Source organism: Grampus griseus (assembly GCF_964374135.1).
Source record: "Grampus griseus genome assembly, chromosome: 20".
Lineage (NCBI taxonomy): Eukaryota > Metazoa > Chordata > Mammalia > Artiodactyla > Delphinidae > Grampus > Grampus griseus.
In genome coordinates, this window is record NC_139014.1 from 51,420,627 (window position 1) to 51,439,767 (window position 19,141).

At 53.7% G+C, this 19,141-nt stretch overlaps 2 protein-coding genes across 5 annotated transcripts in view; one reads left to right on the forward strand and one right to left on the reverse strand.

The window, feature by feature from the left end:
* Positions 1–46: 46 nt before the first annotated feature.
* On the forward strand, positions 47–7,096 carry MRM3 (mitochondrial rRNA methyltransferase 3). Of its 4 annotated transcripts, none has more exons than XM_082678584.1 (4): positions 47–361; positions 611–855; positions 2,254–2,421; positions 4,607–7,096. In XM_082678584.1, exons 1-4 carry the CDS (start codon positions 48–50, stop codon positions 5,149–5,151), a joined length of 1,272 nt encoding a protein of 423 aa, XP_082534710.1. In that variant the 5' UTR covers position 47; the 3' UTR covers positions 5,152–7,096. The 4 variants fall into 4 exon arrangements, with proteins under 4 accessions (XP_082534710.1, XP_082534711.1, XP_082534712.1 ...); XM_082678585.1 differs by having other exon boundaries at positions 47–180; XM_082678586.1 differs by having other exon boundaries at positions 140–278.
* Positions 7,097–11,646: 4,550 nt separating this feature from the next.
* The window catches only part of NXN (nucleoredoxin), a 141,128-nt gene continuing 133,633 nt past the window's right edge, over positions 11,647–19,141 (reverse strand). The window contains exons 6-8 of the mRNA XM_082678341.1: positions 18,144–18,323; positions 16,267–16,391; positions 11,647–13,284 (exon numbers count right to left, since the gene is read on the reverse strand). Of these exons, the coding sequence (XP_082534467.1) occupies positions 13,102–13,284; positions 16,267–16,391; positions 18,144–18,323 (488 nt within the window). The 3' untranslated portion in view covers positions 11,647–13,101. The remainder of the gene's footprint in view (positions 13,285–16,266; positions 16,392–18,143; positions 18,324–19,141) is intronic.

A 19,141-nucleotide genomic window follows, 5' to 3' on the forward strand; every position in this document is an offset into this window, starting at 1 on the left:
ATCACCGCCGGCGCGCCTTCGTGACGCAGCTCACGGCGCAGGGGAAGATGGCGGTGCTGGGGGAGCGCGCGTGTTGGGCCACGCGACCGTTGTTGCCGGTGGTGCGGACTTGGGAACTCGATGCGCGGCGCTGGGTCCGGGCGCTGCGGCGCAGCCCCGTGAAAGTGGTGTTTCCATCAGGTCAGGTCGTGGAACGGAAGCCCGGTCCCGGGAAGCAGCCTCGGAAGGCGGCGGCAGAGGCCAGTCCCCGCGAGCAGCGACTGAAGCAGTCGCGTCAGGTGCCCCCATCCCAGACCCCCAGCACCTGGGAAGAGTCGGGGCTTCGCTATGATAAGGCTTTCCCCGGAGACAAAAGGCTGAGGTGATGTGTTCCTGAGGCTTGTCGAGTTTTCTCGTTTCTCTTTCCCCTCACAACGAGACCTTGACCTTTTTCCTCCCGTTGGAGGACCTCTTGAAGCACAACTCGCTGGTTCTTATTATGCACGGAGGGTAGGATAAGTGTCTAACAGTTCGTTTCTTTCCCCGCGAAGCTCTTCATGTCTGTTAGAACTAGATGTGTCTCCGTAACGAGGATGTTGGTAATTACCCGTCTTTTTGTTTCCACCCACAGCAGTGTGATGACAGTAGTTAAGTCCAGGCAATTTCGGGAAAAGCAAGGGAAGATCCTGTTGGAAGGTCGTAGGCTGATTGCAGATGCTCTCAAGGCTGGTGCTGTGCCCAGAGTTTTCTTCTTTAGCCGTCTGGAATACATAAAGGAGCTGCCCATTGAGAAGCTGAAAGGTGTTAGCCTCATTAAGGTGAAATTTGAGGATATCAAGGATTGGTCCGACCTAGTAACACCACAAGGAATAATGGGTCAGTGGTTATCCAGTGTGTCTCTAGAAGTAGAGGCTTGGGATTATTTGTTCATATTTGTCTCAGGGCAACAAATTTTATTGAAACCAAATTCAAAATATTACTGTGCCTAACCTTTTCTTAAGACACCCAGAAAAATACATTTCTCAAATCTTTGCATCTTGTATCTTCAGTGGAGACTCAAGCCATTTTTTTGTCATTTGTATTGTGGGTTTTTTATAGTCTCTAGGGAATAATCAGTCTTCCTCAGACCTTATTTTTTGGGGGTCACTTCTTCAACCTTAAGTGTTCAATTAAAAATTAAGAAAATGTTGGGAATTCCCTGGTGGTCCAATGGTTAGGACTCGGTGCTTTCACTGCTGTGGGCCCAGGTTCGATGCCTGGTCGGGGAATTAAAATCCCGAAAGCCACGAGGCATGGCCAAAAACAAATTAAAATGTTTACCAAAAGATTTACCCTCTATTTCCACAAAACCTCTGCCAGTGTGGTAATACCTATATATTGTTGACCCCCTTATTCTAGAAGCAGGTCTGAGCAGTAAGCTGCAATTTGTCGCCCGGTTTAGCCTGTTGAACAGGAAACCATGTCTCCATTTGATTGAATCCAACTCAAGATTCTAATAGACTGTTAGCACTTAGAAAGTCTTTTTTCTAAATATGGAAAGACTAAACTCTTTATACTTTTTTGACATTCAAGATACGAGAATCGAATGTGTGAGTGTAGAGATTTCTCTTAGATAGTAAGGGATAGTTGGGGCAGGGAAGGCGTTTTCTTCAAGATTCTAATGTTTAGGCCAGGGCCTCTCACACCAGTTGTGCATGCATATTCCCTGTAGTGGGCTCACTGTATAGCTATTAATTGGGAGCGGAAATTCTGGGGACAGTCTCTTGTTTCTGTAACCCAGCAAGTCCTAGGAATCTGTGCCCCCGTGCCCAGAACTCTCCCATAGGGTGGGGACTTGGACTACTAAAGTCCTCCACTCAGTCTAAGTAACTATGCTCTTATTAGCTATAGTTGTCCTTGATAAGGACCCGGGTTTGATCTCTGGTCGGGGAACTAAGATCCCACAAGCCATGCAGTGAGGCCCAAAAAGAAAAAAAGAATTACTAGGTTACAGAATAATTTCATAGAGTGTGATTTTTTTTTTTTTTTTTAGGTAAAAGAAAAAGCACTTATATATGGGTAGATGGACATACATGTAGGGAGATGCATGGAACAAGTTCTGAAAGGATACACTCCAAGGTCGAAAGCAGTTATGAGGGAGAGGAGGGCACTGAATTTCTCGATCAGAATGTTTTCACCTAGTATGTAATTAAGAATACACAAAGAATGATAAATAAGTGAAAAGTCAAATTACTCCCCATGCCAGACAAATGAACCACCTTTTTTTTTCTTTAGGGATTTTTGCCAAACCTGACCACGTCAAGATGACATACCCAGAGACTCAGCTTCTCCACGCAGTGCCCATATTGTTGATTTGTGACAATCTCCGCGACCCTGGGAACCTGGGGACAATTCTGCGATCTGCTGCTGGCGTAGGCTGCAGCAAAGTGTTACTCACCAAAGGTAAGAGCACCTGCTACTGGGTGGATCGGGTGGCTGTTTGTAAGTGAGCTGGCTCTGTGGGCAGACGTGTGTATTTGAATCTTGGATTTGTCCCTTGGTAGCTATGTGTAAGCAGTATTCTGAATGTCAATTTCCTCATCTGTAAAGTGGGCATAACAGAATCTACCTGGTAAGGTTGTTCTAAGGATTAAGTGAGATGATGAATATCAGGTACTTAGCACTGTGCCTGGCACACTCATGCATGTTGATTATCTTTAAAGTTATTTTGACACCTGCTACGTTATTAAAGAACTTAAAATTAATCAGGGAAGAAACAGATGCTGGTTTGAACACTTGGTTATCTCCTCTCGTCAGAAACGGGAATTAGTAGCCTTGGTTCCAAACAGACTTGCCTAACAGTTGGGACGTGCCTGAAAGGGCTATTACAACCCTGGGGGAGCGGGGAAGGAGAGGATCATTCATCAGAAACAGTCAAGCTACCATTTGGTGTAAACTGAAGTGGTCCCATTGCTGAGACTCGCCTGAATTGGTCCTGACAGCTCCTCCTCCCAGTCAGGCCTTGCTGGGATGCATCTCTCCACTGGGATGAGTGAGGTGCGGGGTTCCATCATCAGTACCCCACTCACCTGCCTCACTGTTGAGACCTCGGAGAGCAGGTGTGGTCTGGGAATGCACCTGTATTATCCAGGCAGTGTGGTTTCCACATTGATGCTGGTGGATGGTGTGTGAGAGGTAGGGAAAGAGTAGGAACACTTGGTGTGGTGGCCAGTGCTGAGGACACCAGGATGAGGGGGAGTCTCACCTTGTCCCTTGCTCCCCACCGGTGGAGGGGTCAGACTAGATGGCGCCCCTCCAGTCTGGGCCCCTCTTCTGCCCGCCCCTCCTGCCACCTCTTGGCACACAGCCCACTTTCCATGCCTTGTTCCTGTGGTTGGGGATCCATGTGAACAGTGTACATTCTGCATGTCTTTTTTTCCTTTATAAACTTGGTTTGCCTACTTAACCTATCCTGAAGTTTGACAGGCTAACTTCTAAGATAACTTACAATGAGGAGACTCGTGCTAACAAGTCAGGGAGGATACCGGATATGTGGTGCCCTGGCCCTGCTGTCTCCCGACCTGTGGGAAAGGCCAAGTGTCTGCTGATGCATAGAGGTGGTTGGGTTTAGCACGACTGCACGGAAGGGAGAGGAAGTGTGTATGGAAGCAAGGGCTGTGGCCTTGGTTCTCCCTGGATTACTGTAATTGCCTCCAGTCTAATTTCCCCATTTCTAGCATCTTCCTTGCTCCAATCCAGATTCAACATGGAAGCCAAATGGGTCTTTCTAAAACAAAAACCAGATTTTGTCACTACTTTGCTTAAAATCCTTCAGGGTCATTATATTGTCTTCTGGATAAAATCCTAAACTCCTCAGCCTGGCATACCCAGCCTCCTTTAAATTGGTCCTTTCCTGCCTCCGGTCTCATCTCCCACCTCACCCCCATCCCACCCCCACTCAGTAATTGGCCCAATTGCCTTACTTAGTTTTTCTTCCCACTTCTGTAACTTTGTCCTCTGACCCGGTCATTCTGACAAAACCCTCCTAACCTTCAAGATCCCGCTCAGTGTTGTGTTCTCAGGTGGTTTTTCCTGCTTCGATAGCCCTGCTTCGTACGAGAGTTTTCTATTACCTTGTTCATGCTTCTTTTACATCAGTTACTACTGGTAGCGTAGTCACCTGCTGAAATGTCATCCCGACGCCACTGCCCGCTCCATCATGAGCTCCTTGAGTTTGGGGACTTTAAGGCTCTCTCATCTCCCGTCCAATGTCTGGCACGTGTGTGGTAAATGTTTCTTTTGTTTGTTTTGTTTTTTGTTTTTGACCTCACCACATGGCTTGTGGGATCTTAGTTCCCCGACCAGGGGTGGAAGCACCGAGTCCTAACCATTGGACCACCAGGGAATTCCCTGTGTGTGGTAAATGTTGAAGGGATGAATAAAATCTGTTTCAGCACTAGCAGGAACGAATCCTCCAGTCCCTTGGCTGGACACCGCCACAGCTGGGGAGGCAGAGGCCTCAGCCACCAAGAAGGCCACACTAGGACACTTTTTGTTTTATCTCCTGATCCAGAATTAATCTGATTTACTTCAAAGTCCCCATGTCTGGGAAGGTTTGTAATGTTAATTGGATCCTTTTATTTTCTAGGCTGTGTGGATGCCTGGGAACCCAAAGTGCTGCGGGCAGGTATGGGCGCACATTTCCAAATGCCCATCATCAACAACCTGGACTGGGAAGCAGTGCCCAACTACCTGCCCAATGACACCCGCGTCTACGTGGCTGACAACTGTGGCCTTTACACACAGGCCCAGGCCCAGATGTCTAATAAGGCCAGTGACTACGGCTGGGTATGTGACCGACGACCCCTAAAGTTTCACAAGTATGAGGAGGAGGAAGAGAATCTAGAAAGTGCAGCCAATAAAGGCTGGCTCCCCGAACTTGAGGTCCAGAGTTACGACTCAGACTGGACAGAGGCACCTGCAGCTGTGGTGATAGGTGGGGAGACCAGCGGCGTGAGCCTGGAGTCCCTGCAGTTGGCTGAGAGCACGGGGGGCGGGAGGCTGCTGATCCCCATCGTGCCTGGTGTGGACAGCCTGAACTCGGCCATGGCTGCGAGCATCCTGCTCTTTGAAGGGAGAAGACAACTGCGGGTGAGGGCGGAACACTTGAGCAAGGACGGGAGTTACCACTGAGAGGGGACGTGGAAGCCAGTCCTCGGTTATAGGTTGTCTCTGTGGTTACTGGAAAAATAAGAACTTCCCTGACTTTCTGCTTAGCCTCAAAAATAACAAAGGCCAAAATTCCTCCTGAGATCTCCATCTTCCCACCGACTTCTATATGTGTGTATATGTACGTGTGTGGGGGGGTAAGAGAGAGAGAACATAAGTAGATGCTCCTCATGGCTGTATGTTTTTAAAAACTGTCCACCAAGGAGCATCTTTGTGCCCAGAAAGTTGCTGAGGGCATCACCTTGGGTAGGGAGGACCCCTCCCTCCGCAGCTGGGGGTGCTCTGCAATCATGGAGCGCTGGTTAGAGGCCGGCCTTGGTCACTCAACTCCTGTGATCATTGGTCAGTGGAAATTGACTTCATCCCTGTGAAGTGTAGACCAGCAGATTACATTAAAAAGTTTTATTTCGGTGTGGTCAGTGGGTCTCAATGCCTGTCTTTTCATCTTTGGCCTAGTGATGAGGACATTGCTAGGAGGTTAATGACCCAGGAAGCTGAGGGCTACAGGTGGTGGCGTTCAGTAGCTGGCTCTTCTTTTGGCTTGGCTGTGTTAATCTCTGTGATTGTTAATTCAGGCCATGACTTAAACACTGTTTATGTATGACACAATTTTTTTCCCCCATTTCTGGTGAAAGAGCTGATACCACCATTTCAGGTGGTATTACACCTTCTTAGCACTTCTGCAGATATCTTTTTGAGAACTTGGTTCAGAAAAGGAGGAAACAGTTCTTAAATCTTCAGCTCAATCCTGCATCTATCTGTCAGCAAAGCTGTACCCTTTTTACTAGCTTCCTGCTGTTAGTCCTACTTTGTATAACACTTTTGGTTAAATGTAATGACTTGTTTACATTAATCCCCCATCCTGCATAAACAGAACTGTTAGGAAAATGCCACTGTTCCTGGAGGCTGTGTGAACAGAGGCTTCTGTGAGGGGAGAGGCTGAGGTTCTGAGGATGAGAGCTTGGGGCCCTTGAGCCCACAACTCTGCAGCAAGACCCTGCTGTTCTTCTCTCTCTCAAACCCCCAGGGGACCAGGGCAAGCTGGGTCCTTACTTACCAAGTGCCAGTGGGATGTAGCCAGGGACACGAGGGCCAAGGCAGATGGTAATCGCCGTGTGTGTAAGTCACTGCGCGTGTGTGAGGTGGGATGGCGGGAACCAGAGGATGGGACCTAGTCCAAGCAGTGCTTTTACCACCACAGTGAATGTGGTTGGAGTTGAGGACAAAGACACTAGCAGTGTAGTGTCACCACGTCCCTTCCATACAGTGGCCCCCGTCATGGTTGGGGTTCCTCGGGAGCCCTTCAGCTGCTCATCGCAGGGAGGTCCAATGCGTTGCAGCATGCCCAGGACGAACCGTGGACCCCTCCCTCCTCCCTTGGCTCGCCGAGCTCCCTGGTAAGACCAAAAGGTCACGCATGACCGTGCCCCACGTGGTGCCCCAGTGGGATTGCTTTGTTATGTTTGAGGGGAGGGGTTTTTAAAAGAACAATCTCTTTGGTTGGCTGTGCTCTCTCAGGCTGACTGGCCAGAAGCTGCTCTGGTGTCCCACTCTGGTCTGGGGCTGCCCAGGGCCCCGCACAGATGTTGGGTGACAGCGGCCCCCAGAATGTTCTTGAGACTCTCCATCCCTCATCAGCTTCTAAAAAGTAGAAAAGCCCACAGCCTTCATGCTGTGTTGAGCCCACAAAGGCTGGGGCCCTCGGCCAGCTTCACAGCTATAATGCCCGTCACACCAGCAGGCGAAATTGGGGGCGGTGGACACCGGAGAACGATACCACTCTATTGACAGTCTCCCAACACCTTGGAAAAGTGCTAAAGAAACACGTCACTAAAAAGAGGCTCGCAGAAACTAACACACACTCCACTGTAAAGCAATTATACTCCAATAAATATTTAAAAAAATAAAAAGAGGCTCATGCCTTTTCAGCATGAAACCAGTCTCTGGCAATTTTTGTCCCTGGGTTATTATTCCTGCTGGCTTTTATTGCAAAATAAAAACCAATGAAAGAACAACAAACCCATACCTTGTCTTTGTTTAGAAAAACAAAGCACCGCAGAAGAGCACACCTAGCAAGTCATTCTGTCATCCTGGGTGTAAGAAGGAAAAGACATTTACATCCCATTCACTTTATAGTCCATGACTTGTATACCATGCCTTGTGAGTTCTTTTTGTATATTTGTGCATATAACTTAGCAGAGGGGAGGGCAAATTTTCCTTTCTTTAAAATGATTACAGGGGAAGCAAATGGTGAAGTTGTTTGCCTAGTGATGGAAATTAGCCATCTGGAAATTCTTCTCAGTTTTGAGGCCAATATTTATGTCACCATTTCCCCAGGAGACAGGATGAAAACTGAGCAGTATATGACAAGTAAAACACATTGCTTGGCTGAAAGAGAAGCCTTCAGAAGGTTGGCCAAGCTGCCCCTTGCTTTTGTGTTGCATGTGGCTGTAATGGTGATTTCTGCCGCAAGGGGGCAGTCACGCCTCAACCACTCCCAACCCTCAAGGGAAGGGTGGGGATTTTTCCTGGATATAACTTGTGAAAGAGGATGGAATCAAGTCTCCCTCCACCACAGTGGGCCTTTTGCAAGCTGTTTGTGCTCAGAGGTGCTAAAGTTGAAGACCCAGCCACGTTGTCATTCATTCTCGGCAGAATCTGAAGTATAGAACATTGGACCAAAAACTAGGGAGGAAATGGACGGAAGTGGGAAGTAGCTGCCTCAGAAAAAACTAGCACATCTTTTCCCCTTGAACGGAGCCTCTGGGAAAGCAGCTCTGGACTAATGCTGATGTCCCCAGGTGCCTGGGACTCACACTGAGAACCCACTGCCTCGCCCCGTTTAGAGTTTCAGGGCAGGGGAGGCAGAAAGGTCCTCTTCCCTCCCCCCGCCGTGGCTACTAGCTCATGTTAGAATCTCAGTCATTAAGGCCCAGAGGATAAACAGACCTCGGGGGACTGGTTTCCACTGGGGCCTTTTACCACCTGCCCCAGGGCTATTAGCAACACCCGATGTCACCAAAAGCTGAACTGCTCCACTTCTGTTCCACCACACGAAGACTCCAGGATCAGCACCTTGCCCAGGGTTCCCCGACTGGTGCTGAAAACCACGGCTGTGCTGTGGGCCCCTCTTGGCCAAGCCGCCTCCACCCACTGCGGGAGCAGAACTGACTGGCCCACCTGAAAAACGTGTTTTAAAGGACACACTCACGTAGACACCTTTAAACTCCAAGATCTCACGTCCTCTGCATCAGTGAACACGCAAAAGAAAGAAGCTAGAAGCCAGATGTGCTGCTGTGGGTGACTGACAGTCCCTGAACCAGGGTCCCGCGTTACCTTGCAGCAGCTGCAGGCGCTCATAGCCTCAGGAAGCCAGGCCGCTGCTCGAAGGCCAGGTACTGAAAATGTGCATACAGCACGCATGGTAGCAGCTCTGTTCTTCACATGTTTTGTAGGGAGGAGCAAGTTTTTTCAACTAAGGTCTCATAGTTGGAGAAGACCATCACCAAAGCTGATCCTTCCTCAAAATGCAAGAAGAGAACTAAGGTTGGGGAGAGACGTGGCTGTAGCAGGGTCTGGCCTCCCAGCCGCCCTTGCACCTCTGTGACCCCAGGCCGGCAGAGTGGCTTGACTGGCTGGGGACTTCGTATCCTCTGATATCAAAGGAGATCTGTTTGGGGGGACTGGGTCCTAATCATGCCTCCTCCCATATCCCACTTGTAGCCCGTGTGGGTGACTTACTTGTGTGACGCAAGAGCGCCCAGGAGTCAGACCTGAGACTGGCTGCCTTCCTGGGGCTGCACACTGGCCTACAGGCCTGGGGACAGAGGCTCTCATGAGGCGGCACATTATTGCATGGAAACCCTACAGCCCCTCAGAACAAGTCCTACCCAAATCTAGTCACACATTTCCTGACTCGGGAAGTGTTCCAGAAGGCCAAGAGGGTGAGGCATACTTAGGCTGAAAAATGCAGCAGAGTTACTTCTCTTCGTGCTTTCACACTTCGGCATACCTAGAATGTCCTGATATCAGATCTACCCTCGTAGAAGGAGAAGTCCCAGCCATAGAGTAGAGCCAATATAAGATTTCCCTATATCCGAGCTTTTTGTTTCCTGGAAAATATTCTACTCTTCACACATGCACCACTTGCTAATAATGAACAATCGATAATGAGGCGAGGGCCTTCCCTGGTGGCGCAGTGGTTGAGAGTCCGCCTGCCGATGCAGGGGACACGGGTTCGTGCCCCGGTCTGGGAGGATCCCACATGCCGCGGAGCGGCTGGCCCCGTGAGCCATGGCCGCTGAGCCTGCGCGTCCGGAGCCTGTGCTCCGCAACGGGAGAGGCCACAACAGTGAGAGGCCCGCGTACCGCAAAAAATAATAATAATAATAATGAGGCGAATAGACAACAGCCGTTTGTCCCCAAAGCATTTTCCCTTGAGCAGCCTGCCTGGAGGAAAGCAGTGGGCGCTCTCGTCCCTGTTGGTGTCAGCAAAGAGGGACTTAGGTTTGAGTGCTCACTGAACACAGCTGCTTCAGGGCAAATGGAAGATCCTGAGCTCTGGGCTGTCCTCAGTTCATGCCGCAGCACCGGAGAGAAGCTGCAGGGGCACTGCTGGACCTCCCACGATCCACACCGCTCGCCGATCCACACCGCCGCCGCCGCTGCCGCGCTCAGCTCCTGCTCCCAGCGGGCAAGGGGCCTGGCCGAGGGGGAGGCGACAGTGAACAGAATGCTTGCGTGACTGGAGGCGCTGGACCAGCTACTCGCTTGGGCCCCTCCCAGGACTGCCACTCCAAGCCCGCGGGCCTCTCCACGTGTACACGCACACGCGTGTGTAGTTCTCCTCCTCCGATGACCTCACTGGGTCCAGCTGCTCCGTTCCTGGACCACATTCTACTATGTCTATCACTGCAGAATTCCGTTTGCTGCCCTGGAACAAGGCCGCAGGAGGAGAGAACAGCTTTTCAGTGGCTTTAATTAGGCAACAGGAAAAAACACAGTCTGGCTGAAAATTACCACTTGAAGCTTGGCTGATGCCAGAAAAGCAGAACAGGCTCCCTGCGCCTGGATGAGCGAGTCATTGATTGCGAGGACACACTTGGAGCGGGGGTAGCAGGCAGCCCCCTCACTTCTGGAAAAGCAGCTGATTCTCAGTCGCCCTCTGGCCTTTACACCTGCCCTCTGTACATGCCAACCCACACACATACTTTTTTTCTTAAGCAGATCTTTATTGCTGGGGACAGGTAAAAAAAAAAAAAACTCGTCTCTGTTGTGAAAATGGGTAGAATCGGATCTGGAAGTCATTGTGGTGAACACAGATCTGGAACCCCAGGGTGGCATTTTTACAGCCACCATCCTGCCTCATCAACCTGCAGGGCACGGTCTCCCTTGCTGCGGGCGGAAGACCTTGAGTATGCCACAGCTGGCGTTTTAACCTGCTTCCGATCAGCGACAAGAATTTTAAGATATTTTGGAGCTGCTTAGTGGGAATTAAGATGCCACCCACTTCGTCTGCATCAATAACCTTTAAGATCTCTCGCACTATAGAGACCGGGATTTTTCACTGGTGAGGTGATCCTCCCCCAGCATTTTTCCCCCAAAGTTGCCACCGTATAAACCAAAAGCACCTTTCTGGCAAACCTTCCCATTGACCTTAACCTCCACACCCCCCTCCAGAAGGGGAATTCTGGTGTCAAGGGTCCAGTTGACATTAGTGGCAAGTAGTTTAGTCGGCCCTGTATGGGCCGTAGAAGGATCAAAAATGACCTAATTTTTCTGCTGCAGTGACTTGCGAGGAGGACGTCTCAACTGGACTTTGTTTCTTTTGCCCCAGAAGGTTAAGTAGTTGCTAAGAGAGACCACCTTTGTTCCAAGGCCATCATGGTACAGGGCACAGACAGAAATCCCGACCATCCTCCAAGTGAGGGTGACCTCCCCTCGTCCCCACACACCCTGCCCCCCAGGGAGACACCGGCAGGGCTCCCAAAGCAGCCCCCAGCCCTAGGACAGAGCTAGGTTTGACAGTCTCCAACTACTGCCCCATTCTTTACAGGAGGACCCGTGCTGGACTCCTTGTGTTTCTCCAACTGGCCTTCTCAGGCTTCTGAGCACGTGTTCCCGTGAAGGGGGGGAATGAACACGTGTCCACAAGGATGTCTGTAATCCGAGACTCCACCCCCCGCAACAGCAAGTCAAACCCGGAGAGGTGGCAGCCAGAGCTCCAGCGGGGGATCTGCCTCTGACGCTCTAATCCAAACGAGAATCCCGGCTTCCAGAGGATTCGACAGACGACCACGTTAGGGCTTGGTTCTCAAAAATTCTGAAACATAGCTGCCAAACATCCGGTGAAAGTCAAGAGGATCTTGTGTGTCCCCCCCACCCCCGCCACTGCCCACCCCACGGAGCACAAGCCAAAAGAGTTTCGTTATGAAGGACAGGAATGGCCAAGTGGTTGATAACGTCCAGAGATGCCTGTTTTATTTCTTACTAGGTGACTGAATTTCAGGCTGGTAACAGTGACAGTCTAATTACCAACTAAATTTGTACCTCTGAACTACAAATCAACAATCCCACTCAGCAAGGAGCAACATGTCAACAGCTAATTGGAGGGGGCTGGGTTTTCCAAATAAATGGTCTTGATTGGCTGTGAGTGGAGCCAGGGGTGAGGCCTGAGATTCTTTTAAAGGCCCTGACTTCTGACTGAGATAGGCTGAAACCCTGTGAGGCCCTAGGCAAAGCCTTCCATCCCAAATCCTAAGAGCACAGCTGTTAGCTTCCTTTCTGTGGTCAGTTCAGCCCAAACAAGGAGCTGAGCTGGGCCCGGCAGAGCGGACCCAGGGCCTACTCTTAGCTGACCTGTTTTTGGCCTGCACTCCCACCTCAGGGCACAGCCCTTTCTGTAGGTTCTTAGGAAAAAGCTAGGCTTCTGGTAATTTTTTTGTCTCTTTTAAGTTCTGCTTTGAGAAGAAAAGGGAATGCAGGGGTGACCAAGGGTGGGCAAGAGCACCTCAGCAGAGCTCCAGCGGCCCCAGGCCCAGAGCCGGGCTGAGTCAGGTCTGAGCTGGTGAGCGGTGCTCCTCCGGGAACACAGGACCACCGCGTCTTCTTGGGAAGATGTCCAAGGGGGAGAACTTAGTAACAACATTCCAAGATTGTAGGGACTGTTCATCTGAGAAGGTAGAAACTGGGAGAAGGTCAAGATCAAGGAAGAAAGAGCTAGAAGGAAGGAATGAGCAGCTCCTTCTTATCACATGGGAGGCGCTCCATCAAAGTAAGCAATTAGTACGGGAATCATTACCGTAGCTACTCTCTTCCTCACCAGAAAAGAACACAAACTTCCTTTGAGGGCTGGAGAGCCCCTGCCCGAGAACCGGCTGACAAGCTGGTGTTTTTCCCTCAGACCAAGGCAGACCAAGTCAATTAGGAAAGGACGTCCTCGCCAGCAGCTCTGCACGGGGCCTCCGCGGCTGCCGCCCTCTCCCTGTTCCACCCGCCGCGCGTGCGCCTCTGAACCCTCGGGCTCTGCTCGTACGTGCCGGCACCTAAGGCAGAGCCAGAGCACCGATGCTCTGTCCCTTGGTGCCCACTTGACAGAAGAACACCCTGGCAAATACCTCACCAAGAGCTAGGGACCAAGAGAAGGCTGCAGTCCCAGTTCGGGCTGGGTTATGCCAGCCCCGCGAATCCCAAGCAGAGTCTCCAAACACGGAGGTTCTTCTGCTGCTGGAGAGGATGCGCACCCTAGGGTGCTAGCTGAGGAGTTAATGCAGAAAACAAGGCACCACAGAGAGGTTGGACACTTGGGTTGTGTGATTCAGGACACCCTGGGAAAGTCCAAGGGTGGAGGGAAGGGCGGGGGAGGGGGAGGAGAAGAATGCGTTTTAAATAACATCCCGGGAAGCGGGAGCCCGACTAGATGGGCTCTGGTTTGAGCTTTTCTGCTAGGAAGTCATTCACAAAGGCCTCCACAATGGCAGGGGTGATCTCCTCCACGTCCATCACGTACTTGGCCCGGGCTGACATGTCCAGAATGGTGAGCAAAGGGGCAGCCTCGGGCAGGTTGGTGTAATCTCGCAGGGAGTCGGTCATGTCATCCTGGAAGTCACCGGAGGGAAAGAAAACCAGTAAGTTTCCAAGAAAGAGGGTAGAGAGTCCCCTGGGCCCGGACTCCCCAGACGGCCTAGGGACGGAGCCACCACATCATCCTGGAGCGAGGCCGGCCTCCAGGAAAGATGGGCTCTCAGAACGGGGAGCAGGGCACCCCGCCCTGCCAGGGGGAGGGGCAGCCTGGTTCATAAAATCCTCTCTCTGCATCACCCCAAACCCCAGGCAAGCCATCTTTTCTTATTAGCATGAAAGCAGCTTTAACTTGTGAAAATGGGATGTCCTTTGATTACTTACTTTTGCAACCAACTCTCAATTATCTGCAGCCCCACTGTGGGCCCAGGCCAATCTGGACTTCAACTTCAGAATGTTTTTAAGAAAACAGCCCACTGCCCCCAGCCCCACAGCTGCAGCAGGGGCAGGAGTTACACCGCCAGTTCAGAAGCCGGGGCCCCTGAAGTGCTACTGAAGTTTACACGGGTCGCTGTATTTACCATACGTTCCCAGTGACTGCCCTGAGGAATTTCCCTAGTATCAGATGTAGCTTTAAAGTATAAAGGCAAAGAGAAATCCAAAGACAAGGAGAAAGATTCGTAAGGGAGCAACCACCTGAGATTACCTTTCACGCTGCTGATACAGGAAATGGGCTGTCTATACCCATCCCCAGCTTGTCTTACCATAAAATGTGCAAAATTCTCCACTGAATGAAAAGCCCTGAGTCGCCCTGCCGAAAAAGGACTCGGGGTATTCCTGGCCTTAAATGCGGGTGAGCAGGAGGCTCACCGGGCTCTGAGACAAGAAACATTTCTTTCTGAAAGGGCAGTTCTTTAGGAAAGATGATTAGTTACTGTCTTTCTTTCCCCCACCCTATAAAGAGCACGCACTTCCCAGCAATGCCGGGGATTCAGCATCTCTGGCAGCATTCACCCAACTCAGGGCCTCCATCTGGGTTAATAAACAATCTTCACGATAAACAGAGGGGAGACACCTGGACAAATACCATACATCCAATTCCCGTTAGGAGGCCAAGCCAGAGCCCGCTGCCTCCCCTTCACTTTCCCTGGAGCAAACGCGGGGAGATGAATTTTAACGTCTGTTAAGGCTTCAGAAGGGGCAACTTCTGCCTGCGGGAGAGGACAGGATCAAGACAAAGCCGCAGCCCGCTCAGCCCTGGGGGATCGTGAAGGGCCTAAGTCCAGGGCTCAGAGGCCCCCAGTTGGTGCCTGATGCTCCTGCGCCCTGTGCTCCTTCCTGGCTGCCTTGCTTCCGAGGTCAGACCAAGAGAGCTGCCAAGGCCAGGAGCCCAGGTGCAGAGCAGGGGAAGGCCTGGCGGTGGGTGGGAGAGCTGGAGCAGCGGATGCCCCCGGGCCTCTGCCCAACCTCCTGGTCCAGGCTGGGCGGCCCGTCTGCCAGACCCGCAAGGACAGAGGAAGGGAGAGCACTGCTTCCAGAGTCACTCCTCATCTCACGTTCACTCCTCTCTCTGCCACCCACTTAATGCAGGACTTTGGCAGAAACTTCTCGGAGCCCAGCTCTCCTAAAACATGTGAAACGGATTCAATAATGGCTCACGTGGGGCTCCGCGAGCGTGAGAGCCAGCCCGCACTCACAGCCCGCCCGGGCGGGGCTCGGAGCCGGCTCACCCTCTCTGAGCCTCACCCTCCTCATCTGTGGGACGGTAAGGACGATGCTCCCTGCCCACGAGGTGAGGAGCACGTGGGTGGTCCAGGTGAGGCACCTCGCTCGGGCCTGGCCTATAGGAAACCTGCCATTGCTCCTTTTCAGCCACGTTTGTAACGCGGCCACCGGAGCCCTCCAGCCCTGCCCCCGCGCTGGCTCCGCCCTTTCTCCTCTGCGCCCATCTTTTCTCTCCGAGCCGTTCGAAAGGGGTTAAGAGTTTAATACATTCAGAGCGGCTTCCATTTGTGCTTTGTGTGGAGCGGGCTGGGGACCCCCAAGGCAGGGCCCTGTGAACCTGCTTTGTTCCCTCCACCCCACGGCTGGGCAGGGTGACTTCAGCTGCCTTCCAGGGGCCCGCGGAGCAGGGGCGGCTACTGAGATGATGAATGGGTGGTTCCGGGTGTCGCGCCGCCGCGGCATCCCCTGGGATCCAAACACAGCGTGAAATGAGCAGGGGCTCGGACCAACTGGAGGTACAGATGGGAGCAAGGAGGGCAGGGGGGCTTCAAAACGTGTATCCGTCAGTAACTGGCTTAGGCCGGTTCCCCGGGTGGGGGAAGGCAGCGGCACCTGTGCGGAGGGTGGCTCGGGGTGGGGACCGGGGAGACGTGGCTGCGACCATCTTGCAGATTCCACGTGTGTGGGACCCAGGCTCCCAGACCCCCGGGGAGGCGGCCCAGCTTAAGGGCCTGCCCCTCGTCCCTCCCCCTCCCCCTCTCCCGGTGGCGAGCCTTCTGCTCGGTCCAGCCCAGACGAAGGCCCTCCAGGGACAGGCCTGGGGTGGGAGACACAGGGATGCCAGGAACGTCAGCACTCTCCCTGGGCTGGAGGGGTAATTGCAGGTCGGAGTGGTGGTCGGATCCCCGCCGGCATCCCATGATGGGAAAAGGCCCCCTTGCGGGCCGGGGCAGGGGACTAACCAAGAAGACACTCTGTAAAGCACCAAGAGCTTGGTTTGGACCCAGCCCAGAGGGAGTAAGTGTTGATCGCGATCTTTTTGGCTCCCCAGCAGCCGGGGTGGGCATAGCCTGGGTGCAAGGGGTGGGGGGGCCTCTGTCGTGGGAGGGCCTCCTGCGGCCCTGAGGCTGCTGTGTGTGAGAGATGGCAAGAAGGAGGCGGCAGGGGCCAGAATTGGTTTTCCTTGACATCTTTTTATGCTACATTTGTTTGTGGAGTGTTCTGGAAGCACGGTCACCCCAGACCCCCTTCAGACATCCCCAAGGGCTGTTATCACCGGTGTTTTAAAGCGGGCCAGCTGAGCCAGCCCCGGGGCCAGGCCACAGCAGCACTCACCTCCCCCGCCACAAAGAACAGAAGCGGCGCCTCCTCCTCTTTGGCTTTGTACTTGGCGATGATCTTCTCAGCTATGGGCTGGATCAGCTGCTTGGCCGCCTCGGACTCCCCGTCATCCTCAGAATCTGTGACAGGAGAGAGAAAGACACAAAGACGCACTGGCTTGTCAATCAAGATGGAGTGGTGCCTGGGTCCAGGGCCTGACTTGCCCATCTGAGCAGCGCCTGAAGGGAAGAGAAGCCTCCCCTGGGACACCAGCCTCGCCTCCTGGGCGCAGGAGCGTGTGTCCCCAGGCATAGGCCAGCATGCTCGCTGCTCTCACACACAGGCTGTCCTGAACCATGCCCCCAGGAAGAACCAAGTAGCGCTAATGCCCAGGCAAGTGCAGTCCTGTTCACTGAGCTCTTCACAAACCCACCTTGGAAGCTAAGCCTCCCCTAGGCCAGGACCTGAGGTCCCGGCAGTTTTTCCTCACAATCACAGAATGAGATGCTGTGACCGCGGATCTCTGACTTCCTAATGGAAATGGCAGAACTGGTGGTGGTGGGTCAGGACTGTGGTCTGATCAGCAGCTTTGGTGGTGGTTGGGAGGCACCAGGGCACTGGCAACTTCACAGCTGGCAGCAGGACTTGGCTGGGAAGGGACAGGCTGACTGCAGGGAAGAACCCCCAGCCGGGCTCTGGCCTCCAGTGAAACAGCAGCATGGGAGCAGCTCACTCCTGCTGAACCCTGAAACCCAGAGCAAGCGCAGACTGGGGGTGGGTGGAAACAGGTGCCCCGGAAGTGCCACACCACCCGGGAGGCCCAGTGCGCAGGCTCGGCCCCACACACTCTAGATCCACAGTTAATTAGCTCCGTGATGCTGGGAACTCGCTCTGCCTCCCTGGGACCCTATTTCCACATCTGCAAATGGCCAGTGAGGTTCCCTACAGTCCCTCAGTTCAGAATTGCTTCCCAGGCCCCAGGATGTGGGCGTGTGAGCCTGCCCAGGAAAGCCCCAAGGTGAATGGTCCCCCAAGGCCAGCCCCTCCCAGGGCCTCTGCCCTCCAAGCGCAGGGCCAGCCTGCAAGCCAGTTTGCTTCAGGATTCCCTCAAGTCTGCATGTTGGCTCCCGCCTGGGGGCCCCCAAACCAGACTCGCAGAGAATGGGGGTCGGATGCTGCCTGCATTCTCCAGCCCCTCACCGTGGTGCGTATGGCAGCAGCTCAGCCGTGATTCCGGTACCCAGATTTACTTTAAGTTGGAACCAAGCAACGAGTCCCAAGGCAGAGGGCAAGGTGGACCTTGGCCAGCAGTTGCTCCGTTTGCAGAAGGAACCAGGGTCACCCTATGGGCCTGCAGGGAGCCCGGAGTGGGTGTTCTGTGTCCTCCTGCTGTCACCCACTGAAAGTCAGAGTGGGAGAGGCGGGGAGACTGAGGGGCTCTCAGCCCCGGAGATGCCCCCCGAGGCCGGGCCCTGCTCCAGCCACCCTGGGGCAGCTCCTCAGAGCACAGGTGAGCGGCAGCAGCAGCTGGGGACGAGCCTTGGCCTAAGGGGCCCAGCCCCCCACAGCTGCTGTGCTGCAGCCCGGCCCCCAACAATGGGTCTGTTCATCACGGGGCCGAGGGCTTCCTCCCGGGCTGACCTCTTCCTCCCAGCTGGCAGCCGGGAGCAGCTAGGAAGGAAAGCACAGCAGCAGCTCCCAGAACACCACCCCCCACAGGGGAGAACCACGAGTAAATCACTGGGGTCAGGAGCACAGCAGCCGTGGAGACAAAGGCCCAGGCCCTGCGTTGCTGGCGACAGAAAGAAGATGTGGGGACAGACTTCCCAGACCCCCACCCAGTGAGCTCTGCCCATCCCGTCCCACCCTGGGGCTCCCGCTGAGCTTCATACCTACAAAAAGGACGAGGCAGGGGCCCTCGTTGAGCTGCACGGCGTTGGAGTCGGAGAGCTCCAGCACGGGCTTGGGGTGCCACGGGAAGCCCCTGCAGTCCTCGTCGTTCAGCACCTCCACCCGCCCCTGCCGCGTGATCACCTCCCCCTGTGGGTCCAGCACAATGAGGGTGGGGATGCCTGCAAGAGAGGGCGCGAGATTGGCCACAGACCCACAGTCCACGGGACGGCCCCCTAGGACACAATTCAGCCAGAGAGCTCTGGGATGGAAGCTGGGCTCAGCCTCTGAAGAGCCAGGGAGCCTCCCGGGGTTGGCAGGTAACATCTCCATGGGAGCCTAATAAGCAAGTCACTCCCCCGCCCCCCGGCTCCTGGTGAATGCATTGAAGCTCCCACCTTATCCTACCGCCACGTAAAGATCAACAAGGCTGTGCGTTTCAGAACTCAGCACGGGGGCTTGGCACATAGAAGCAGGGAAGTCCTAGAGAGATCCCCAAGAAGCAGGAGCTGCTCCCATACCTGCAGGGAGTCTAAACCTCATGAGGTGGTGTGAACACCCACTCCCCTGTAATGCAGACCAGCACAGGTCAAGGGCAGGAGGGCCCCACCCGTGCAAGCACTGGGGGCCTGTTGCGGGGAGGAGCCTGGGACAGGGGCTGCCAGGGGCAGAAGGACACGAGGAGGACAGCTGGCCGCCATCTCCAGCCCTGCTGCTTGGGGAGGTTCCAGCATTCGCTCTGAGGGAGGCAGTCCCTGGAGGGAACATGCTGACGGCAGTGCTGTCGCCCTCATGTTAGAATCCTGGGCTGGGGTAAGAAACGCAACACAAAGCGCCCCGCAAACCACAGCCCGCCTCTAACCATGAAGCCTCCAGTGGAAAATCAGAGGAGATCCCTCCTGGGTTACAGTCGCATGTGGGTTTTCCACCTCCCTGTTTTTTGTACCCCATTCCCCGCTGCTTCCCCTCCAGCCACCACCCACAGAGGCAGACTCGGCCC

Coding starts and splice junctions, on each gene's coding strand:
- MRM3 (XM_082678584.1), top strand. CDS start 48: ATGGCGGTGCTGGGGGAGCGCGCGTGTTGGGCCACGCGACCGTTGTTG. Junction 362..610: donor CCCGGAGACAAAAGGCTGAG/GTGATGTGTTCC, acceptor TTCCACCCACAG/CAGTGTGATGACAGTAGTTA. Junction 856..2,253: donor AACACCACAAGGAATAATGG/GTCAGTGGTTAT, acceptor TTTTTTCTTTAG/GGATTTTTGCCAAACCTGAC.